The sequence below is a fragment of the Maylandia zebra genome, linkage group LG15, assembly GCF_041146795.1.
Source record: "Maylandia zebra isolate NMK-2024a linkage group LG15, Mzebra_GT3a, whole genome shotgun sequence".
NCBI lineage: Eukaryota > Metazoa > Chordata > Actinopteri > Cichliformes > Cichlidae > Maylandia > Maylandia zebra.
In genome coordinates, this window is record NC_135181.1 from 14,538,756 (window position 1) to 14,564,509 (window position 25,754).

Sequence of the window (25,754 nt, forward strand, 5' to 3'; positions counted from 1 at the left end):
CTGAGAGAGAAACAGAGTATGGTGGTGTTTGTATCTGCTGTGTGCATAGTTTCAGCACCACGTGTTACAGCGTACAACAACGGTGGCGGCGGAAGCTAAGAACCGGCGGTGATGTGTTGGCGCGGGGCCACGGCTGCGCTCTCATTTCCACCCTAACCCACTTGGCACCGACTCGCTTGTTAACCTGAAACTCTGGCGAACGGACAGACAGCTGGGGGAGAGCAGCAGTTTCTCCTGTCAATAACCTTCAACGTCAGGCTTTTACAGTGTGCTGACCTGCGCTACGGGCAGCAGAGGACATAGATCCTCACTGACATGTGATGTACAAACTACTGCAGTCATTTTCAGGACTTCGGTGAATAAATGACCAATTTTAATAGCATAATTTTCTTGGATTGATGTGCACGTGTTTATTCACCAGGAAAACAAATCAGGGTAATAAACAGAGTAAATAAGAAGCTTTAAGGCCTTCATATTTACAGTCTTGATTGAGTCATTTAGCTTCTGTACAGCTCTTATTCTTGAGATACTGTTTCCACTCTGAACTGGTGTAGGAAGCTAATTAAATTTGGACAGTGGCTGTAAAAGCCTGTCCACTCGACAAGACTCTTTGGAGCGAAGCCAGTCATTGTTTGGGGACTCTATAAGGTCCTAAATCTCCGGCTGTGAAATCTCGGGAAATAAAGACTATGTCTGGGAGATCTGCACTTGGACACAATGGTGCAGAAGGTGAATATTAAGATTACTGGCCAGCGTAGCTCAGGGACAAAAAGAGAAAAAAAGCCTCCTGTTCCTCTTCCTGTATCTTTCTCATATAGATAAATGTTTTCAACAGCATGCAAAAAACCTGCCGCCTCTGATTTCAAACTATCAGTCTTCCTGAAGAGTGAAGGTACACTGCACAAGATGAAACAACAACAAGTGTTTTATTTCTACTATGCTACAACAACACACCACAACAGCGGTCATGTGATTTCCTCGAGGTCAGTGCCAATCCCAAAGCAAACCACACGCATGCTCTCTGAGAATCCTAAGGGTCGCTGCTTGTGAAACACCAAGAAGCCCTTATCTGCAATCAGAGAGAAGTTGAGGGATGGTAGGAGTGTGCTCGTTAATTGCTCCATTTAGTCTTTAATCTGCTTCCTCTCCGTCTCAAGACTGTCTGTACTGGAGGAAATGGTTTGATGCTGGCATCAAGAGGCACGACCAAAACAGATATAAAAAGACCACAGGCAGAGGGAGGAATGGTACTTTTCCCTTCACATATAAAACTAGGGCTGCTCAATTAATCGAATTTTAATCACGATTACGATCTGGGCTTTCAACGATCATTAAAAATGACTGAGCCGATTATTAGCCCCTCCCTCATTTATCCGCGACACCTTAAAGGTCGGTCCGTGAAAATATTGTCGGGCATAAACCGGTCCGTGGCGCAAAAAAGGTTGGAGACCGCTGATTAAGAGGACCCGAGGGAAACTCGGAAAGCTAAGCAGAAGTTATTTGGAGAGGAAAGTGACTGCCGTTGGTTGAAAAGAGAGGTAAAAAAAACTTCAGTGGTGTTGCACACTATTTTATATTATTTTTTAAAGTCATTGTTAACCCTTTAAAGCCGGTCAGAGCTGCACGCTCCGTTTTGTGTAACTATTTTTAAATCCCTGTAGAACCTGAACCGGGTAAGCTAGCGCAATATTTTTTTTTTTGCATATGAAACCAGAGGAGTTGTACTTACATCTGATGCCATCAGCTTGTCCTCGGTCACGGTTTCCTTCCACATATAGCTTTGCAAAAACTGCATAAAAAGCGCTTGCAGGAACAAAAATATAATATTCCAGAAACACGCTTTGCCGATCCGATCAGCTGTTCCTAACACTTCCCACAGTGAAACCGACATCAACGCGAACTATCGCATGTCCGCCATTTCCTGCCCGAAACCGGAAGTGATGTCATTTTCGTGGAAAATGTAGTTTTTTACTTGTAGGCCTTAAAAGCCTATACTGGTGTTTTTATAAGTCATGTTTGACTTTTCTGAATAGTTTCTGTGATGCTTAGAACTCGTATTGCACTGCTGGAAATAGTTTATTTTGATGCACCTGCTGTTTTCTTTGCAAATTTGCATCATAGGATTGTTTTTTCGTTTTTCCTGCAGTATATAAAAATTGTGTATCTCCAAAATAAAACTATGAAGACACTCAAAATAAATTTCCTGTTGTTGTAAACTATTTTTTGCAACTTTTTTGTATTTAAAGTTTTGAGGGATAAACCTCTTAAATTTCTCCAAGTAGAAATATATGTAAAAAACAAAACAAAAAAGATTTTCAATTTTTTTGTAGTTTATTGCACTTTTTTGCAATTAATGTAGTTACTATGGACTTAATGTATACATATTATTAAAATATGGGCTATAACAGTTGTATAGCAACTTGAAACGCTCCCACAAATGGCACTACAACATGTAAAAAAATAATATAAGCTCTGGCGGACTTGGTTCTATAGTAGGTCGTAAGGGTTAAATAAATATCGTCAAATAATCGAGATCTCAATTTCAGTGAAAATAATCGTGATTATCATTTTTGCCATAATCGAGCAGCCCTATATAAAACTAATTCACAATACTTTTAACTCAGTTCAATTCAGTTGAGCTTTATTCATATAGCACCAAATCATAACGACAGTCACCTCGAGGCACTTTAAACTGTACGGTAAAGACCCTACAATAATACAACAATCAGACGACCTATGAACAAACCCTTGGTCACAGTAGGATGGAAAAACTCTCTTTTAACAGGAAGAGACCTCTGGCAGAGCCAGGCTCAGAGAGGGGCAGCAATGTGCCACGACTGACCACTTATTTTGTAAAGTTGTTTTCCGATTCAGTACACAAAGACGCACCACGTCTTCAGTATCAAGCCTCAGTAGCAGCATGATTTCCCCATAGCAGCTGAAACTGTATGAACAGAAACATCAACTTGAGGCCCAAATTTTTATTTCCTTAACCCAAGCATGTTAAACAGTTACCAACAAACACTCATGTTTTTGTCTCAACTTTGATCTTTTGCATCCACGTGGCAAGATCAAAGTTTCACCTTGTTAAAGTGACCACACACACCCCCCCTCGACAGACTACTGCTCTTGTCTTGCAGAGATTAAGGGCCATCAGGGGAGCATCGACCTGTTATCACTGCAGAGGTTAAGAGTAAGGGCATTAAAACCACTGTCAAACGTAGACGTGGCACCAGTCCTGAACTAACTTAACGGTCACAACACAGATGTCAGAGCATCCTGTTATTTACGCGGATTCATAAAGGTCATTTTAACTAGGTCACACACACACACACACACACACACACACACACACCAAATACAGTAAAATAAAGCACTTAAGTTCCTTTAAGGTTTCCCAATATGAACTACTTCTGTAGTTCATATTATATACTGCATGACGTAGATATTCAGGTATCTGAGGTAAATGTAGGCCTTTTTAATCCACTACATTATTCACACATCAAAATATTCCCACCAACTGACAGAGCGACATGAAACACAAAAACTCTTATTTATAAAAAAAAAAAACATATAAAAAATAAAATAAAAATCTAAATGTGGCAATGCTCCAAGCTGCATATTTGCATCAGACACCTCAACTCTGTCTGTCAATAATGAGTGCTGATAAAATCCCAGTGTTTCCCTTTTCTAATTTTAAATTTACAATACTTAAAACTCACTGGATTTAATTTCATTTAAAGCTTCAAAAAAAAAAGGCCGGGAAGTGAAGAAGGGTTAATAGAAACTGGCTGGAAAGAGGGGAAAAAAAATAAAAACAAAAAACCCCTCGCCACCTCTCTAATCTCAGAGGTACATTCTTCTTCATGAGATGAAAGCAGCTAGTCCAGTGCAGCCTGAAGCACAATTATCAATGTTCATACAGCAGTGGTGACGTCTCAATTTTGCACAATGACCAACCAGTCAAGTAATATTGCGTGTCTAATCACTGGTAACAGAACGACTTTCAGCCAAAAACATGAGAAGCACTGGTGAGAAGCTGATACGCATGAAGAAGAAGAGAAGCTTTAGATGTTAACAAATGCAGGACTTTTCCATTGAGGCACTGCTAATTCTACCGAAATATCTGACTACTCTGCTAATGAGCCTCTGGACGAGGGTTCACTATCGAGTGGAGCAAACACGGGTGGGGGATGCTTCCTTTAATGGGTTTCTATAGCAACACCAGCCCTTTGAAGACCATAAGCTTTAGGAAATAAAACTATGCCTTCTACTCCTGTTTTTTTTTTTTTTATTGCAACATGCAATCTATAATCACAAAAACACTCATACTGTTACAGGTAAGACACATGAGACGTACTGATCCTGAGAGTAATGTTGGGACATTGATTAGCACACAGCGTGTATGTAGGGCTGGACGATATGACCCAAAATCCATATCTCGATATTTTTTAGCTGGATGGCGATATAAGATATATATCTCGATATTTTTTTTTTTAAGCCATAAAGTAAGAACAAAAAGAGTTCTTAGTCAAAGCTGTGTCCCAGATGTCACACAGGCACTTTTATTAACATACAGCACAGATGTACATGAAAAATTACTCAAAATTAAATTATGAGCATTCATTAAATAATAATGCTCCATAAATAAAAGAAAACAATGTTGTTTTTGTGCTAAACAAAGAGCTCACAATTGTGCAGTCAAAATGTAAACTAAAAGACGCTGAGCGTAATAACAAAGACAGACAGATTTTACAGCTGCTCTGTTCCCAAGTTTTACTGCGTGACTGACAGCCTGGAGTTTGAAATCCGCTTCATAACCACGTCTCTTACAGGTGCCATTTATGGTCACACACAGTACGGTAATATTACGTTGAAGCACAGTACGTATCACTCCGCGAAGCTCTTCGGTAGCCGTAATGCGCTGACAATCCATCAAGCGGTGCAGCTCCGTAGCTTACCAAAGTCGTACTCAAACATTTTTGACAGATTGCTGAGCGCCGTGTTCCACATAAAATCGGTTTGCGGCCATCAAGCACAACCAGAATTCATACATAAGGCGCGCTGTCAACTTTTGAGAAAATGAAAGGATTTTAGGGTTAGCGCGGTTAGCTCGTTAGCATGTTTAGCTCGTTAACACGTTGACGCCGTCCAGCCCCACGCATGGGGCGATGCGCAGTAACTCGCTAACGGAGATTTGCCGTGTCCATCTTGTCGCTGCCTGCACGTGAAGCGATGGGGGAGGAGGGGGAGTTGTCTTCAGTGAAGGCGAGGCGGAGTAACGTTGCGTAGAGACAAAAGTGGACAAAAGAGAGGCAAACTTGCGGCTCCACAACTATAATTATAATGTAACATAGACTATATCGATATAAAGGATATTGTCACATCTTATATCTCGTATAAAAATATATCGATATGTTTTAAAAACTCGATATATCGCCCAGCTCTACATGTATGTACTATGTAAGGGCTCAGAGGGGGGAATGTGTTATATATTTTAACAAAGCTATATGTGCAGTTTGCAAGCTCAACACTTCTATGTGAGTCTGGAAAGCCAGGTGTGTGGCTCAAAAGCACCCATGTGATGACCAGGCAGACTCCAGAATCCGTAAATCATGTCACCTTTCAGATATTTTCTAAACAGCAGCTTTCAGAAATGTACACAGCAGCAAAAAAAAAAAAAAAAAAAAAAAAAAAAAGGAGGACAAGGTACATTTAGAAAGAAGGATTTCACCATATTTAACACCCACCACTGCCCTCGTTCGGCCTCTGTACACCCACCTAGCTCTCCCATCTGCCATTCACAGAGAGCTTATGATGCCGCAATCTGGGAGGCTGAGATTATACGGAGAGAGGGCAGGAGACACAGCGAGGGAGGGTGGAGTTGAGGGATGAGGACTGGAATAGTGAAGCAGAGGTGTTCAACATGGATCCATCTACATCATTACCCAAAATTCAGCTGCCCGTTGTGTAGCTGAAGCTCAGAGGGTAGCCAGCACCTTTGGAGCCCCCTTAAAGTGATAACACGGGAGGAAGACAGCAGCTTATAATGAAGCTCAGTTAACACAGAAACAGTCAGGCTGAAGCAGTTAACTGCAGGATCCCCGACGCATCAACACGACCTGCCTTCTGTAACCGCTGGACCTGAATGCACCCAAACTACAGCAAACATCTAGCTGACATACATATCTTGCGCTTAGAAAGCTGGAAATAACTAGAGGAAAACTAAAAATACCCAGCATCTCAAAAAGAGAGACAAACAACAAACCATTTTTATGCTGCTGTGGTATTGAGTTAATGGGTTTTTTGCTTGTGGGATGGGGGTGTATGCAAAAAAAACATAACACGACCCGCTAAATGGGTGAAATCACTCTTTTACTAAGCTGAGTGGACAGTCAGAAATCTCTCTCTCAAACAGTCTCCCTGCTGAATCATGATAATCCTACAGATGACTTTCAACTTGGTGTCACAGCCGCTTACTCTGTATGTGATGTCTATGGATCATCTTTTGGGATAAAATGAGCAATTCACAAGGCAGCATAATAGCACAGCAACGTTGGGCAACTAATTTTCCCAAAGGGGGCCACATTAGAAACTGTGGAAGGCCGCACCATACAACGAACTCAAGTCTGTTCAGTATTAATGTTATAAACTACTACTGGTAAGAGTAGATGGTACAATTATAAACATGATGCGGCTTTGCTAGCAGAGGTTCAGATGCCCCTTCCGGCTCTGCATCAGTCAAGCTCTTGTAATGATGATTCAAATTATAAGCCTTAAACTCAGCAATCAGCTATCCACAAACAAAACACACAGCTTCACCACTGACTTCTGCATTACTGTTTGTTTTCTTAATTTAAGTTGACATCTTTCAGGGCTAGCAAACATCTTATGAATGTTGTTTCCAAGGCATTTACAGTGAAGGTGCATTCACTTGCACGCATTTACATACGTACATTTAAAAAACACCAGTTGCCTTGGAAATAAACATTGCTAAAGTTGTATTGTTATTTCATACAAAACTTATCATCACCCCAGGTGTTAACTAGGTGTGCAACGATACACAAAATTCACGGTTCGGTTCGATACTTTGGTGTCACGGTTCGATGTTTTTTCGATACAAAAAAAAGGAACCCCATTGTGTTAACTACTAGCTCCATTGAGTAAGCATTAAGTAAACTACATTTCTTCATTTATTTTAGTTCAACTGTACTACTAGCTTTGATTTTGACTATCCTTGTTAAAATATGACTCAAGGTGTTTAGTGTTATGGAGGGAAAATACTCATCAGTCCATGTAATCCCTCTAGAATCATGCATCCTGAGTATCAAGTGGAGATGGGCTTATTTCCAGCACCATATTTTGTTTTTGTACTCTGAATCATGCAAAGCTACCATCAAAGTTTAAAAATAATCCTTTTATATCTTATACTTGGACTTGGCGCAGCTCCTCTGAGTTTTGTGCCCAAGATGACCATTTTAGGGATATCTGCTCTCAGTGGAATATTCCAGAGCCAAGAATTACAAAAAATAAAAACTGCCTGAAAAACGGCAATCTTTCACGGCATTCCTTATTCTGAATTATTTGTAGCCATGACAGTGATTAAATGCTACTCTCACAATAAAAATTCCCCTTAACTGACCCAGCAGAAACACCGCTGTAGGGTGGCACTTGTCCACCCGCGTCTCCTATTCGCATCACCAAAGTGCATCGCATTGCTCACTCCCCTACAGCGCTCCCTTGATCAGCAAGGAGATTAATCCTCTTGTTGACTCTGCACCTGTACCAGCATGGGTCTAAGTTGTCTATGATCAGCACTGTCTGCACGGCATGGAACTGAGTGCGCACGCTTGTAACAACTGTAGTCGGGTGGCTTCTTGTCCATCCCCTGGCTGCAGAGATGCTGACAGAACAGGGGAAGCTGATTGTATCGATGGCTGATTAGAGAGTCTCGGAGGTGGGGAAGAGAATCCAGCATCCCCTCTAATTACAGAGCTGATGAATTCTTAGTTGCAGACAAAGTGAGCAGAGGGGCCTCTCTAGAGAGGGGGCGATGGGCCAGGGTTCATAAATCAACCTCTATCACACCAAGGTGTAGACACACACCTGAGCTGTTTGAGGAAGTTGTTCAAGGCAACATTTAGGCTCACTGTGACTTCTACCTGATGACTACTGCTTTGATGCCTGGATACATCTTTTCTGATCTACCCTAGGGGATTATATTCATCTTGAACACAGTCTACAGAAAATCTAATCCTGGCCCACCTTCACTTTATCCTCAAGTGGATAGAAAAGCAATAGAGAGGAGAATCTGAAGGGCAAAGAGAGCAGGACAACGTGGAGTGACACCTGCATTTGCTTTTCATACGAAGAGGAATATTCTTAAGATGGCAGCCATATACTGTAGCTTATTTCTACATTTTGTTTTTCCAGATGTATTTTTTAAACACCCGGACATCGGATCCTGATTTTCTCAATATTTCACATATACTAAAGCCTATCATAGACAGGTACTGGCACATGTTTACTCCAAAGGGGGCAGTCGTTAAAGAGCAAACATATAAAGTCTGATCTGTTTTTTGTTTGTTTTTATGCTTCTAGATAAGGTTCAGCCAGAAGCCAAATCAGACAGGTATGAAGGGTGAAAACTGAAGGCATCTTTTAATTCTTTAATGTCAGAATTTTACAGCAGTGGTTGAACCTGCCTCGCAAGGGAAAACTACTTCCGCTAATCCCAAGAATATTTAAAATTCATGAGACACATCCACAGTAGTATTAAACCCAATGTCCACACTAGTGGGGGTTTTAGGAACCCTAAAACTGAGACTTTTTAAAAAAAAAATGCTGCTGACCCAGTTTCAGCTATAATTTGAATTATAATTTAGTCTCAAAAGGGCAGAACTGGGGACTTTTGGAAACTATGAAGCACACACCCACATTCATTTCCTGATTAGATCTTATCAGTCACACAAATTAAGCCAAAACATTATTATATCAAGGCTCACATACCATCTGTGAATTCATCCCACTTGTGTGTGCTGCTTTCCCATAATGATCCCATAATGCTGCTCATACTGCACTAATGTGTCACCATATTTGCTTTGCAATGATTCCCAACGTTAACAGGTTTCCTGCCAACATGACTGCCTTTGCATATAGGCTCCACTTAAGGTCCAAGCAAAGTAATCACTAGTCTTGTACTCATTGCTCTTCTTCCTGTTTTGTCTAAGCAACCAACCTCCTGCTTCCTGTTTACATTGGCAGAGCATGTCCAGTGAATACTAATGCTCAGTGTCCTATGTCTACAGGTGTGTATTAGGATGGCCAGACTATTCCTGACACTTTGCTAAAATATTATCTCACTAATATTACAATATTAACATTTGCTAAAGGCATCACTATTAGCATACTGTGAGGTAAAAACGGAAAGGCAAAGTTGGGTTGGTGCAGCTGCTTTGTTGCTGCTGAAGAAAAGAGTAAATCGAAGTTTATAGTCACCACATTGGTGGTTGCGTGTGCCACCTTGTGATTTCGCCACAGCCCTGTAACCATTTATCCTGTCGCTTGAGGTGCAGCAGACTCCCTGCAGTCTTCTCCTGATTGATGAGTGCCACCTCTCAGAAAAAACGCTTACGCATCAGCAGCGGCACAGAAGCAGATAAAGTCTAAACAGAAACCAAAGAGACTGCTTTTGTCTCTCTCACATCTTTTTCCAGAACCTCTCACCTTTTCTGCAGTATTCCCCCCTCCCTGTAATTTGACAATCTCTGAGCTTCTGTACTAAAATGACATTTAAGTGGCAATAAAGACCAACTCGATCGCACACTCGTGCCTCCAACTAAGACATGTTTTCCAATTTACAACCAGAACGACGTAGTACTTCATCCAGCTCACAATTCATCACATTTCACAGGTTATTGCACATTAAATTACAAATTTAACCTCGAGCACAATTTGGGCGAAGATCCATCAGGTGGTAATTGTGTGCAAGTTTCATTTGTGCATTGTGGACAGGTCGACTCCTTGATGTGGTTTAAGCTGAGCCATCTTTCATCAGGACGAGCTCAAAATTGAAATGTGAACAACCAGTCGAAAAGATGCACAAGTGGTATGTGTACCAGTAGCTGTGATGTCACTTTTGGTGCATACTGCACTTCTTTAAAGTGAGAACAGTGAGCATAATTCGGTGTAAAAAGACACCAAAGAGTTGATTTCCTATCTTTAGTAGGAAAAGAAATCAGCACAAGCCATCTGCCAATCCAAACAGAGTTGAACATACATATGCAACCAGCTTAAGTTCATTATTATCTGTACGATGGCTGGACCCTCCCTCAAAAAAAAAAAAAAAAAGGGAAAAAGAGAAAGAAATAAACCTCTCAAAACACTTGCTTGACATAAATTTATGTGGGAGTCGGGACTAAAATAAGAGCACCAGCTACAACACTCAAAGAATGATGAGAAGTAAAGAACGAAGGGTCAAGAATGTGACAGTAAAGAGCAAAACATGCTCAGCTGCCAATGCTACATCAAAGCTATGCAAGCACCTGCAAAGACCATGCTAGCAGCGAGGCCTCAGGTTCAGAGTGATGATAAAGGGCAGCATCTGACCCAAACCAGACAGGCAGGCTGACTTCCATCAGGCAGCAAATGCAAACATGAACAGGTGTACATTAGCACCTGTACTTGTTTCTACAGTGGAAACACTGACAACAGTTTTCTTTACTAAATTGGGGATTTGCATGATGTGTGTGCATATAAAAAGTTAATGTACACGATTGCAACTGTTAATTCTGAAGGTGCTAATACAGAATAATACAAAAGTAATACAAAGGTGGTGCAACAAACTACTTTCTATAGGGAGTAAATACGTAATACTCTTTACCCAAAGTGAAGAGTAAAGAGTATTACAAAATACACAACTTACAATACACACAAAAAAACAATGTGAAATTCAGTGCTCTCAAATTTACAATCACAAGTGGATGGATAACAGCTGAACAGGTACAACTGGATCTGAATGCTAACATTCTTCTGGCTGTTAGTTTTAAGGTTTTATTTTTTAAAGTTTCCTAACCCTTTCACACTTTAAAAACAAAACAACACAAAAAAAAACTCAAACAGAAATGTGAACAGCAGCCTGATGAGCTAAATCAGCAAATTTAATAGCTTTAGGGAAATAAATAAAAATCCCTGAACATCTTAAGATAGACATTAAATGTCTGATACCAGTGCATTTATAGCTTAAGTGACTTGATTTCAAGCTTATTTTTATTATGTTAAAAAAGAAAAAACAACAACTTTTGTTTGCTGGGAAGACATAAGGAGGCGGCCTATGTGAACTGAATGACAGAACTGACCTTAAATAATGACCTGAAAACACAACAAGCACAGTAACACTGTGGCTGATCAACTCTCTCTGCCGACACAGGCGTAACTTTGTATTTATTTTAGTGTTAATATGCGTATTAGGATTTTTATAACTGCACTGGCAGAAGGGAGACTGACAAAATAGTGTAACAACTGTGCGGTGTGCATATGACAACAGCACTTCAATTAACAACTAACATGTTCAAGATTCAGCAACATGGGCCTCTCCCTACATTGCGCTGTCTGATTTTGTGATGTAATGTGATTTTCATGCGACAAAGTCTTTGCTGCACGCGTGCTGCAAAGTACATTTGCATTGTGGTTCTGTTTTCCCTCCTGTGAATGTGACAGATTAGTTTACTGTTCCCTGCATCTCATGTGAAAATGCTAAAGGTAAATGGAGAGTTTAACGATCCAACATTTAATTCTTACCTGTAATGTACATGTGTGACTGTAGGAGGCCTGTAGCCAAAGATCCAGGTCTGGATGTCCATCGGTCTTGCTTTGGGGTACGCTATGGTCATGTCTATAACCCACTGCAAGCCTTTACGTTTATTAGCTGCCAGGGAAGAAACACAAACGCAGAAAGTGAGAAGAACTGGATAAAATCAGTCATCCAAAAACGTTCACTGACACTTCAATAGCTGAGATCATCCTGATTTTTCCGCTTTAAGACCGTATCTGTAATCAGAAGGTTTCCTAAATAAAATACCAAAGCATGCAAATTAGGGCTGGTTACCTGCCAAAAAGACTGGTGGAGTACCAGCTGAAGTCCCTGTTTGACAGAACTTGGCTGGCAGCTATGTTTGTGAGTCATAGCAAAGGAAACATTTTCACCTCTACAGCTAATCTTTCATAACATGTTTTTCTATCAGCGAACTCTTACTGTTGTTGTTACTTTTAGTTTTAATGGAAAAGGCAAGAGGAAAAAAAAATAGACGGGAAAGCGGGGGACGACAGATGGGGGAGGGAATGCCAGACATGCGATTAAATCTGGGAGTCAGCTGCAGGGTGCATGTGGGTGAGTATTTAGTTGCATTAAGCAGGGTCAAGTCTGTGCTCACCTGCTCATAATCACAAAGACAATAAAATAAATTAAGTGATGTGTGTAAGGCCAATTTGTCGAACCTACACTCAACTTCCTGCTTCTTGTTATTACAGGTTTGGATATGACTAACATTACAGCGATGTGAAGCCTTCCACCCTGTGTTCCTTCTAGGAAAAAAAAAAGAAAAAAAAAAAAAAAAAAAGCAGAGAGAGCAAAACACAAGCCAGTCTCAACATGTCCTCAACCTGCTTCTTCCATCACTACACAACGAAGAAGTTGAAAACAACAACTGACACTGGGAATCAAATTAAGTTAACGGGACTGCAAAACATAAGATGATGGTGTGAAAAAGTGCTTTCCCTTAAGCTAATACTCGGAACAGGCTTGTCAAATGTAAAACAGAGGAGACCAGCAGTCTGAGCTGTAAAGCAAAGCTGACGTGGAGCAGTGCAGCATATTTGACTGCTAAGGTCGCAGTCCTGTCTGCTGTTACTGTGCAGCAAGCACTTCCCCCTCAGAACACACTGGCGTCTTTATGGGAAGTAAATATGCCGTGTCACAAACTGGAGCTAAATTTTACAGATGACTGACTACAGCAGTTAGAAAAAAGGGAAATAATGCAAACTAGTTATAAATGATGGGAACAAAATGCAGAGAAAAGCAGGGAAAGGGAGTTAAAAAGTGCAGCAGAGACGTTATCAAGTGGAGTACAGACAGTTACACTTCACGTGTTGCTCTTGTTTAGGTGACCTGTCAGGTCAGTACAAATCAATAAGGTTATGTTGACAGGAACAGGTTATGTTGACCCGTTACTCTAGATATGTTGGCAAATTCTACAAACTAAATTGCCAAAAGGAGGGCATTTAAAATTTAAACATCTATGTTTAATTTTCCTTGTGAACTGCAAAAAGTTTAATTATCACACAGCAAAAGTTTAGCTGCCCCCAGAGACAATCAAGCCAGTGTTTCTTCTAGGGTGTACTCCTGTTTGACTGCAGAATACTACCAGAAAGATTGTACCATTTTACAACGCTACGCCATCGGCACAAATCAGCGTCACAGAAGAGGCATTCCCACCTCGAAACAAGACTGAAGTGGAAAAATATCTATTTTTTGCAGTGACTATGAGGAAACAAATATTCAGAAAAGAAGAATTTTATGAAGAGAATAGCCCTCCTCAACTGTTAAATATAGGGGTGCATTAGTTTGGGCTTGTGTTGCAGGCAAAGGCTCGGGAAGCATTTCACTGCTAAAAGGGAAAAAAAATGGATTTAATAAAATACCAGCAAAAATCTGACATGATGAAAAAACAAAACAAAAACATCACAGTGTCCAAAAGTTTAACTGCTCCTGTTGTTCGGGTGTGAGAAGTATGAATGATCAGCACAAAGTGGTAAAACACTAACAGGATTGAATGGGTTACCCAGATAAAAGGCATCCAGATATGCTTCAGTTTCAGTAACAGTCATTCAAATGATGTGTACCATGTAAACTGTAAAAGGAAATAAAGGTCTTTTTTTTAAAAAAATAAATAAATAATAATAATAAATGCAATTTTACAATGGTATTTCTACTGCCACTGAGGCTTGGCAGAGTAAAGACCATTATAAACACTGCAGAGCTGAAGAAATAACCTGTGTCAAAGTTGATGTTTGAGTTTTTGGCATTTTGAATGTTGAGCTTTTAATTGTCTGCATTCTGGTGAACTTTATTAATAATAATAATAATAATAATAATAATAATAAATTTTCTTTTAAAGCGCCTTTCAAAGCACTCAAGGAAACTGTACACAGCAGAATAATAAAAGCAACATAAAAGAAAGCCGTTTACACAATCATAAAAGCATAAGACATAAAACAAATGCTCCCCATGGTGGCAAGATGGGGAGAGGGGACAGAGAGAGAAAGAGAAGAAGATCTCAGACACCGAGATGGGATAGAGGTATGGAGGGGAGAGATGATGAATAGTCTTAAATGTGAACAACAGTATTTTGAAATTGATGTGATATTTGACCAGGAGCCAATGAAGCTGCTGCAGGACAGGCGTGATGTGATGGATAGAAGGGGTCCTGGTGATAATAAGAGCAGCAGAGTTCTGGACGCGTTGGAGCTTGTGGATGGATTTTTGAGTAAGACCAAAAAGAAGAGAGTTGCAGTAGTCGATCCGGGAAGTAACAAGGCTGTGAACAGGCAGTGGCATGTGGGGTGAGAAAAGGACGAAGATGATGCACCGCATTATGGTGTAAAGTCACTATTAATGTAAAGTGATATGTGATGAAGCAAGGCTTGGGTACTGCTTTCAAATATTTATTGAAACAACTGTCTAATTATATACATGTCATCCACACAGAGTCGAGAAACATTCTGTTGTGTTTGTTAAGTAACCTTTTTTTAAATGTGAAGGTGTCACCTATTCATGTTGGTAATTAATTTAATTTATCAACCCCTAATCTGCAGACATCAGTGACCTGCAGGGAACCTGTAAACTGTGGAGGATATATATGCGGGCCCATCAGTGGGGGTTACTGGATTTCTTCTGGGCAGCTGGGACAATATAACTGATTACAAAGGTTGTCTACACTTCTATGAATCTAGATAAGAGACGAGTGCGTAGAAAGCTTGACCTTTAAGAGTACGCACCTCTGTTTCTATAGTTTCAACACCAGACAGAAGACAGAAAGAAGCAGCTGAGGAGCAAGTCGACTGATTCATACCAATATTAGTGACTTGACAGGCATCCTTGGTATTAATGGAAATAGCTAACGTCAGTTATCCCTGTGTGGGTAACTGGATCCCTTCTCTATCAGTCTCCCGTGAATGGCTGGTCAAAGAATGGGGCCCTGAGCCAAAGTATTGTTGGCACCCTATATGCTGTGGCACACAATAGTGTAACAGCACCGGCCACGGTAATTTAAAATGACAACAGATAGGCCCCATCCTTTGGTAAACAATTTGAGGAAGGAAACACAGTCTCTCTTTGAGGCCACTCCTCAGGCCAAATTGCTGCACTTTAAGCCTACAACTGTCTGTCTATCCTACTGACTGAAAAGTGGATTTAACCACTTTTGGTGTTATCGAACATGTTGACTTTTGGGTGATTAGGAGCTCCCTAATGACCCACCCTAAATGACTCACAATGGCGAACTTTGTTTCCTGGCAACTGTAAATACAGTTTTATGACACACACCTTACTGGTCCAAGGGACAGCCCTTTCCACAGAGCTGTGCTAATCTTTGTGTTTGCACCGAGTGGCATTTTCAGCCCGGGTGACATTGCATGGCTGCATCAAATCCCATTTTCTCCAAGTGGCCCGGTTGTTTCCGAGTGAGTCAGCGAGCTCTGGGTACCTCTGCAGAGCATCAGTGAGGGTCAGAGGGAGACAGAACTGTGTCTTTCATCAGACAGCCACACACACATACACAAATGAAGAGCACAGGGTAGTGAGGGACACAACGCTCCTTTGGGCATGTGTATTTTCTTGCCCTATGTTTTAATGCCATTAGCTAGATTTAAGTGGAAGGACAAGCCCTGCTGCAACAACCAGCTTCCCCTCCTCCTGAGCTGCTGGAACAGAGGAAAGGACATAACATGAACGAGGATATGAACTGGATGTACAGCAAGGTCAAATTATAATGCACGATTACACATGAATAAGACTGACGTGCCTAAAATGCTTAAAAAACGTTCGTAATAGTTTGCCTTGATGGAGATTATAAACACAAAAACCTCTGCACACACCTACGTTTGTTAACGCAGTAAATATTTTGAACTTAATCAGACCGGTGCATTAAAAAAATGCACATTTAGCACCGTCAGTATGTAAATAAAGCTGCTGTACTCATTTAAATTTTACAGTGGCCAATCAAGAGACACCTCATCTTCAGTCTGAGTGTCTGTCCTGCAGAGGAGTAATCAGACAGCATCTTGCTGTTAGTGCTGAGGCTGTAGGACACAGAGCTGCGCTAGCAAACTTGAGGAAGGCTCAAAGTCCCTCCAATTTGCTATTAACACCAAACCCCCGTAAATGGATTCTGAACGAAAGCCAAGAAGAGTCCGCTGGGTCGACACTGAGTGTGCAGCGTACACAGGCATGGGGGGGGGGGGGGACTCGTTGAAGCTTTACATTTATCGCTGTTTTAATGCCTTCTTTTTGCTGAGGACTGCTCCAAGCAGCAGATTTACTGAGTTATCTGGATAAATTTGCTGAGTAAAAAACAAAACATGTATTCCAATATTAGTCCACAGAGCAGATTTAAGTGGGTCCTCCTGAAATAGGGCCCAAATTGAGAAAGGATTGGTAAGACTAGATTTCATGAATTATAAATATAATAATAATAAATACATACATACATCCATAAATAAATCAATTATTTAATTTATCCTCATATTTCTTGGTCATGTGTTAAGGAAACGTTGGGAGAATATGTATTTAATTATAAGAGTTTATTATGGGTACATGTTAGAGGATTGATCCCTGAGGGCAGTATGAGGTTGCGTCTTGGACTGATTGAGGTGGAATTGGTAGTAAAAACATTACAGGAGAGAGACAAGACCCTCAACAAATCAAAAAAGGAAATCTATGGGAGAAGTCAGCAGTAGTAAAGATGACACCTGTCACACCCCTCACCCCAAAGAGCCCATCAACAACTGAACAGGAAATGTGAGCAAATCGTGTAGTTGCATTGATGCAAGTCCACACTAGAGTTTTACAACAATTTCTGCATGTAGTTGCAGGCATGTTTCCCTCCCTGTTATTGTAATGATGATCCACTGTTTCTTGGTTATACTTGAGCAATAGCACAGCCTCCACTGGAAGCTGGTGGGAGGAGCCTAATTGATACATTCAGTATCAATTCATTTATGGGTTGTTTTTTTAAGCAAAATTGCTGTATAGAAAAACTGACAGGTCAGACATTGCAGTGCTTTGTCCCAGCAAACCAAATATGGCTTCTTTCTTTTAGAAGTACTTTGATGGCAGTAAGAAGTTACCTGCACATCTGGAAAAACTGGAACCTCCTAGATTTGTACAATGGGTGGACACTGTAGTGGTGGTATCTGTAATGATCAAACTAATATCTTAACTGTAATATGAAAGATATTTCTTCTAGAAAAGATAGACAAATTCATTTCCTGCACTCCAAAAATGTCACACAGGCACACTGTGATCTGCATATATCCATAGGTACAAAAAGGTAGGTGAGTGACACATTAAAGGAAAACTTAAAGGCCACTAAAAGTAACCGGATTAAACTTATCATGGAAGCCACAGCAGGAAGGAGCCACTAGGGGGGGGGGAACAGGATTCAACAGCATGACGGTTTCACTCCCTTCTCAACTAAAAATTATTTCTCAACATAAAAGTTAATAACATTACAACAGTAAAGATGACCAGAGGCGTAGTTTATGGTGGAGCTGCAGTGTGTCCATACAGAAACAATGGACCCAGATCATGTTTTTCTACAATATACGATGCTTGTTAAATGTAGTTCAAAAATTTGCAAGTAAAAGACAACAAGAGTTAAATATTAAACCCATCTAACTTCCCTGCTTATCCAATTTCGAAGGTTCAAAAAGCTTAAATATGAAGAAAAGTGATTTTTTTCAGCTGCTCCCATCCACAAAGCAAAAACACAAACTGTATATGCACACAAACTACTTGTTTAGTTTGCTGTGACCCTTAACCCTTTAAGACCTACCATAGAACCAAGTTCGCCAGAGCTTATATTATATTTTTACATGCTGTGGAGCCATTTTTGGGAGCATTTCAAGTTGCTATACATCAATACAACCATTATAGCCCAAACTTTAATAATATGTCTGCATTAGGTGCATAGTAATTACATAAATTGCAAAAAAGTGCAATAAACTACAAAAAAATTGAAAATCGTTTTTGTTTTTTTAACATATATTTCTAGTTAGAGAAATTTAAGAGGCTTATCCCTCAAAACTGTAAATACAAAAAAGTTACACAAACTAGTTTCCCACCACAGGAAATTTATTTTGAGTGTCTTCATAGTTTTATTTTTGAAATACACCAATTTTTATATACTGCAGGAAAAACGAAAATAAATATTATAGTGCAAATTTGCAAAATAACAGCATATGCATCAAAATAAACTATTTCCAGCAGTGCAATATGAGTCTTAAGCATCCCAGAAACGACACAGAAAGTCATAAAGTCAAACATAACTTTTTAAAACACATAACAAGTAAAACACAAGCTCATAAGGCCCCGATCGTAAAAAACTACATTTCCGCAAAATGACGTCACTTCCGGTTTCGGGCAGGTCATGCGGTCATGTGATAGTTCGCGCTGATGGACGTAGGAAGTGTTACAAACAGCTGATGGATCGGCGAAGCGTGTTTCTGGAATATCATGCTTTTGTTGCTGCAAGTGATTTTTATGCAGTTTTTGCAAAGCTATATGTGGAAGGAAACTGTGACCTAGGACAAGCTGATGGCATAAGATGTAAGTACAACTCCTCCAGTTTCATATGCAAAAAAAATTATTGCGCTAGCTTACTTGGTTTCAGAGCTACCGGGATTTAAAAATAGTTACGCAAAACAGAGCGTGCCCGCTCCGATCGGCTGTAAAGGGTTAAATCTGCAGCAGCCCACAGCAGCCATCCCATGTTCACGTCATGATACCCACAGCTAGCATAGGTTAAAAACTGCACAGCATTTACTCTGCTACATTTATTTTACAGATTTAGTTACCAATTAGAAATACACATTTATAGTATTCACATCAAAGTAATAATAAACTACTGTGGCTGTAATTGTGATCCCAACAGCAGGTGGATCAGCATATTTGTCACATTTTTAAAACGTTTAAATAAATAAATAAATAAATAAATGAATGAATGAATGAATGACAGACACAAAGCTCCCAGCAATTTGTCTCTCCTGCTGGTATCAATTTAGGAACTTTCACATGTCAGGTGAAAGTTCAACTCTTTATATAGGGTCACTCCATCTGAATTTAACCAAGCCTTCTGCTAAACCGTCTCTGATATGCATAAAAATTTTATGATGCAAAGTCTGAACAATGCTGTGAAATTGTAGCTTCATATACGAATCCTTTAACATTTTTTTTTTTTAACTGTTATTGTGTTTTGTTAAACTGTCTTTTGATCCACTTTCAAATATTGCATCCGATTTTTGGGATAGATGTTCCACAAATTGCTTGATTTGAGATGAAATGACCATACGTGCTATAATACTCCAGGTCAGCTTACCCAGCAGTATGTAAAACAATCAACATTAGCTTATTGTGACCCATAGGAGCCACTACGAAAACAGAATAAAGTTACGCTTGACAAATAAAATGTTACAAATTTTAACAAAGTTAAAAATAAATAAATAAATTTTCACCCTCAAAGCTTGTTAATTGCTGCATTATCATCCTCTTCATTGGCTGTATTTAGGGCTGGTCTCTAGACAGAAAAATTACTCCCCTGCAAATCACGGCTGGGGTTTTCAGGGATACTGATGCAATTTCTGGCACCTCTGTGCGTGTCAGTCCTTTCCTTCACTGGTGGTTAGAGCTGGGCGATATATCGAGTTTTTAAAAAATATCGATATATTTTTATACGAGATATAAGATGTGACAATATCTTTTATATCGATATAGTCTATGTTACATTATAACTATATAGCCCGCAAGTTTGCCTCTCTTTCGTCCACTTTTGTCTTGACGCAACGTTACTCGGCCTCGCCTCTCCTTCACTGAACACAACTCCCCCTCCTCCCCCATCGCTTCACCTGCAGGAAGCGACAAGATGGACACGGCAAATCTCCGTTAACGAGTTACTGCGCATCGCCCCGTGCGTGGGGCTGGACGGCTTCAACGTGTTAACTAGCTAACCACGCTAATGAGCTAACCACGCTAACGCCATGCAGCCCAGAGGTGCTCCACGGACTAAAATCCTTTCATTTTCTCAAAAGTTGACAGCGCGCCTTATGTATGAATTCTGGTTGTGCTTGATGGCCGCGAACAGATTTTATGTGGAACACGGCGCTCAGCAATCTGTCAAAAAATGTTTTAGTACGACTTTGGTAAGCTACGGAGCTGCACCGCTTGATGGATTGTCAGAGCATTACGGCTACCGAGGAGCCTCACGGAGTGATACGTACTGTGCTTCAACGTAATATTACCTTACTGTGTATAAGGACCATAAATGGCACCTGTTAAGAGACGTGGTTACGAAGAGGATTTCAAACTCAATGCTGTCAGTCACACAGTAGAAGTTGGGAACAGAGCAGCTGTGAAATCTGTCTTTGTTATTATGCTCATTGTCTTTTAGTTTACATTGTGACTGCACAATTGTGAGCTTTTTGTTATGCACAAAAACAACATTGTTTTCTTTTATTTATGGAGCATTATTATTTAATAAATGCTCATAATTTATTTTTGAGTAAATTTTATGTACATCTGCTCTATGTTAAGAAAAGTGCCTGTGTGACATCTGGGACACAGCTTTGACTAAGAACTCTATTTTTGTTCTTACTTTATGGCTTTAAAAAAATAAATAAATAAAAAAAAAAATCGATATCTTATATCGCCGTCTAGGTAAAAAATATCGAGATATGAATTTTGGGTCATATCGCCCAGCCCTACTGGTGGTCTTTACCACCAGTCGTCTACAGTTTAAAGGACAGAGACGTGCAGAGGTAATGATCTAAGGTTTCATATTTGAGGCATGATTTATCCCAGCTTTTCTACCAAAAAAAAAAAAAATCAAATAACTACAGTAAACGGGAGAGAGTTCACAGAAACCAAGAAAAAAGAAAAAAAAAAAAAAAAAAAGGGAGAAACAACTTTATCCAGACTCTGCTTTTTAAACCCCAGAAAACTTCCTGAGATAAAATCCTGCACTTTCAAAGAACACCTTCAGCCTTGGCACCAAGTCTAAACTAACAGTTTCTATATCAGTTTGTCTCACTTTAAACCAAAGGCTTTTCCCATGTGTGTGTTTTAGTTACCTGTCGTGTTCAGCATGCTGGTGTCGCCGCCCACACTGCCGTTCTCCTGCTGGGCTCCCAGAGTTTTCAGTATGACGTGGCTGGCCCCGAGACGAGGCAAAGTGACGTGGGTCAGATGGGGGAGCGAGTGCTTCTTGGCGAACAACTGGCTCGTTTCCCGCCTCTTGCGAAGAAAGCCGCCCTCAGGAAACAGCACTATCCACTTCCTGTCACGGCTGTGGTAGTATTTATCTAGGTGCTCTTTCAGGTAAACCAGCTGCTTGTCTCGGTGAGCTTTACCCTGAAGAAACACAGAAAATAAGCATTTATTTTCAAAAGAGGTTTCAGGTCTATTTTTCAACCTAAAAATTCAACTTAAAATGGGCTGACCGCATTTAAAATAAGCAGTTCTCTTCACTAGTTGCCCCAAGGATACAAAAAATTTGGGGCTACACCCTAAGTTCATTAACTTGATAAGATAGAAAGCATTTTCGACAGAGCAGAACCGACTAAGCAAATGAATTCAAACACACACAAATCACAAGTTAGGTGCAGTAACTCCCCGAGCCGCATTAACGGCACCACCGAAATGGATGCAAACATGATGGCCTTGACAACATTAAGAGCATTAGCAGGAACAGGATGAGGAGGACCGGGATTGATTTTTATGTTAGGCCTGGTCAAAGTTCATTTTAAATGCATTAGGACAGCAAGCTGCTCTCTGTGAGCACATGTGTTTATTTAAGCAGCTGTGCCTACTACAACTGCTGCATCACAACAGCTACAGCCGAGTATTCGGCCAAGAAGGTCATTTCAAGATTTATTCTTAGCGGCAGCTACAAATGCTGATTTCCAGAGGTAGAAAGGCATTAGGAGACTCCACACATCACAAGCTCAAAAATGACCTTGATACCGTTGATGTAGTTTAACAGCAGCTACAAGAGCCACATGAAAATGAAGAGTATAGTCCACGATGTTGCTTTTAGAGTTACGGTGCAGTGGGCAAAGGGAATGATCTGCAAGCATACAGCAGCTTTCTCACAAAGCACTTACTCAGGTTTTTCCAATTTAAAGAGAAACACACGTGCAAGGTGCCGGTCTATTACTGGAACCAATCTTTGGTTAAATCTTGCCCAAGAACACTTTGGGATCAAACCTCTAACCCTGGGGTCCCCAACCCCTGGGCCTCGGACCGGTACCGGTCCGTGAGTCGTTTGGTACCAGGCCGCAAGAGTTGAGGCTCAGGTGTGAAATGTATGGTTTTCAGGGTTATTTTGTTATCGATTTTATCGTTAACTTGGTTCTCCTGGGTCTTTTCACGTGCCTTATGAATAAATCTTATTTTTTCGGTACCGGTACTAGTTTTATTTTGTTGTATATATCTGCGACACCTTAAAGGCCGGTCCGTGAAAATATTGTCGGGCATAAACCGGTCCGTGGCGCAAAAAAGGTTGGGGACCGCTGCTCTAACCCATTGACAAGTGGACAATGTGCTCAAAATAAAAGTTTTCAAAATATGGACCTGGACCTATATGGCCTAAATATGGACCTATTTTCGACCTGGATGGGTAAATATTGCAGCTAAAAGGTGAAGAACAAGAAATTGTTCATTGTACATTTTGTGACTTGACAGTGTAGGACCAGAAAGGTTCTGGTAGTATCAATGTGTCACATTATTGTTGTGCCATAACACTACAGTTGGCCAAGTTCCAATGTCAGGTAAACCATTCCTAGAGTTAAAAAGGGGCTGCTACTGACAGTCAGGGTTTCTGTGGAGAAGCGAGGATTTCCCCAGTAAGGCAGGGTTAGGAGAATTCATGTCTTGGTGCCATAATTTATGCCATTCTGGCAGCAGTAAATAAATACGTCTGTCAGTTGCTGTGCTATCTGGCATTTTTGCTTCAAGTTAAACTTGAAGATGTTCAGAGAAAGGCTGATGGGCTATTAAAAACACATTAACTTCAAGATACAGAAAATATTTTTTGCTTCTATGGATAATTACCCCTTCATAACTCTATAGGGGATTTATTTATTTTAATAATGCCAGAATTAGGGATACGACCATTTGGCACAAGTGTCCCAACTTCGATAGCATGAATTGTTGTTTGCTAGTTACTGAACTTGACCACCAAGTTTGTGCTGTTGGCTTCTACTGGAGCTTTTAATTTTAATCTTTTTGATTTCTTTAGCCTTTAGGACAGGACAGACTGTATGCACATGCACAGCAGATCAAATCACACCCAAGCTGCTGAAGCCTTTTGGCATTTTGATTTAATTTACTGACTAATAAAATGGCTCGCTGTGAGATACGGACTGCAGCCTGCCTAAATGTTTGTGCTTCAGTTCTGATGAATAAAGTTCTAGGATCTTGGTCATGTATGCACTGCACCTGTACAGTTTATGGAAGCTGCTTTTTAACAGAGATGATAGCATTTCCTGATAAACTAACACTACTTTCCTATTCAAGGTCACGTCTAGCTCCAAGAAACCAACATTGTGGTGGCAAAAATGCTAAAGTTGAGGCTTCAATTTATGGAGCTCAAATCCAATATGTGACCTCATGTTGGCTACATTCATATTTACAACACATTTCTCATCTCTCTATGCTTCTCTCCCCCTCCCTACTCTTCCTGTTAAAAGGGCGTTCTTTGGTTTCCCTGTCACCAAGAGCGTAGGCTCATTCTCCCTATCTCTCTAATACGGTGTGTACCTTACAAAGCAACCTGAGATGGCTGGTGTTGTGAACTACTGCTAAATAAATAAAACTAAATTATTACAGGATAATATTACATTTAGATTTGGGGTTTGATGTGACTCAATATTCAGCAGCTGAATTTATAAATGAAACTAATGTACTCCACCTGTCTCAGCTTTGTTTTAGCTACCCTCCCACAGGCTTTAGTCAAGTATTTACTCACTTGCCAGTTTATCGGGTCCACTGAGATAAACTAAAGCAAACAATAGTGCAGCTCTAAATGACACCATCTTCATAAGGGTTAAAACTGGGTTAATTGAGGAGCCATTGCGCTAGACTAGATAAGTTCTTATTACCACCATACAGTTTATAGTCCAATATGGCCTAAAATTCATATCGCGATATAATTTGAAGCATGTGTGGTAGCGATAGATATCACAATATATTCTTTTCTTCTATATAACGTATTTTCCACACTATAAGGCACACTTAAAATCCTTTAATTTTCTCAAAAATCAAGAGTGTGCCTTATGTATGAATTCTGGTTGTGCTTACTGACCTCGAACCGATTTGGGCGTGCAGAAATCTGTTAAAAAATGTTTTAGTACAACTTTGGTAAGCTGCACTGTTTGATGGATTGTCAGAGCATTATGGCTGCCGTAGTGAGTTGCTTCGCGGAGTAATCTGTGTCCAAAACTCAGTCCTCTTCAGGTCCCAAAGTCAAACAAACACTAAGAGTTAAAAACGATCTAAATTCTTTCATCTTTAATTAAATCATCAGCGTTGCTGCTTTATCGGGTGTAACAATTAAGTTTAACATCCAGGCATCCATGAAAACATAATTTATTAAATTTAACGGAGTTAGAAGTTAACAGGAAGTTAGCTCGCTAGTTTACACCTAAACATTTCATACCATGTTCTGACAGAGATTTTTGAAACTAATTAAAACGTACAGCTCTGCTACCACTTCCAATATAAATGAAGACAGAAGACTAAACAGCAGTGGCGTTTGCAGGGTTACTGAAGTTGGACTACCTGGTATATAATGTTGTGCTACATGATTGCTAGCGACACAGCTATGTTAGCATAACATTAGCACAGTGAAGCTGGAGGATGAACGCCAACTCTTTTTCCACTCGATAAAAGTTAACGTGGGGGGTTCTGGTGGTCAGGGACAAATGCAATCACATAGCAGGATGCTATACACGGGCCAAACTTCAGTCAGGAGAACAACTGAGATTATGCATCCACAATACAAGGTTAGTTATTAATATACTGCAACAACACGGGACAAGAACAGCTGCAAGAGAATTCAACACTAATGAATCGATGTTACGGAAGTGGAGGAAGCACAGTTTTTGGCTTTCCCCATATTTCAAAAGTGCTTCATCTCTTTGCTGTGACTGTCGCCCACCATAATTTGCAGATGATAATGGTTTTAGCCGCTGTGATGCTTTCGACCAAGACAGGCGCAGCTTGATGACATCGTCAACATGCGCTATCGCGATAGAGCGATATAGTCAAAATCTCTATCGTTGGCCAAATTTATATCGTTTATATCGTATATCGTTTATATCGCTCACCCCTACTTTAAGGAATGGTGGATTGTGTTTTGCATAACAATGTCTGAGACACGTCTGGCAGCCTGGGTGGACAGCAGATGCTCAGGGTGGCCGGGGCA

General features: G+C 40.3%; 1 protein-coding gene across 2 annotated transcripts in view; it reads right to left on the bottom strand.

Annotated features, from left to right (window-relative positions):
- Positions 1-25,754, bottom strand: part of lpgat1 (lysophosphatidylglycerol acyltransferase 1) — a 66,887-nt gene that overhangs the window by 11,100 nt on the left and 30,033 nt on the right. For both annotated transcript variants that reach the window (XR_013093141.1, XM_076873968.1), the window contains exons 5-6: positions 21,400-21,679; positions 11,800-11,926 (exon numbers count right to left, since the gene is read on the bottom strand). Coding sequence is in view for 1 of the 2 variants with exons in the window: in XM_076873968.1 (XP_076730083.1) it covers positions 11,800-11,926; positions 21,400-21,679 (407 nt within the window). In the remaining variant the exon portion in view is untranslated. The remainder of the gene's footprint in view (positions 1-11,799; positions 11,927-21,399; positions 21,680-25,754) is intronic.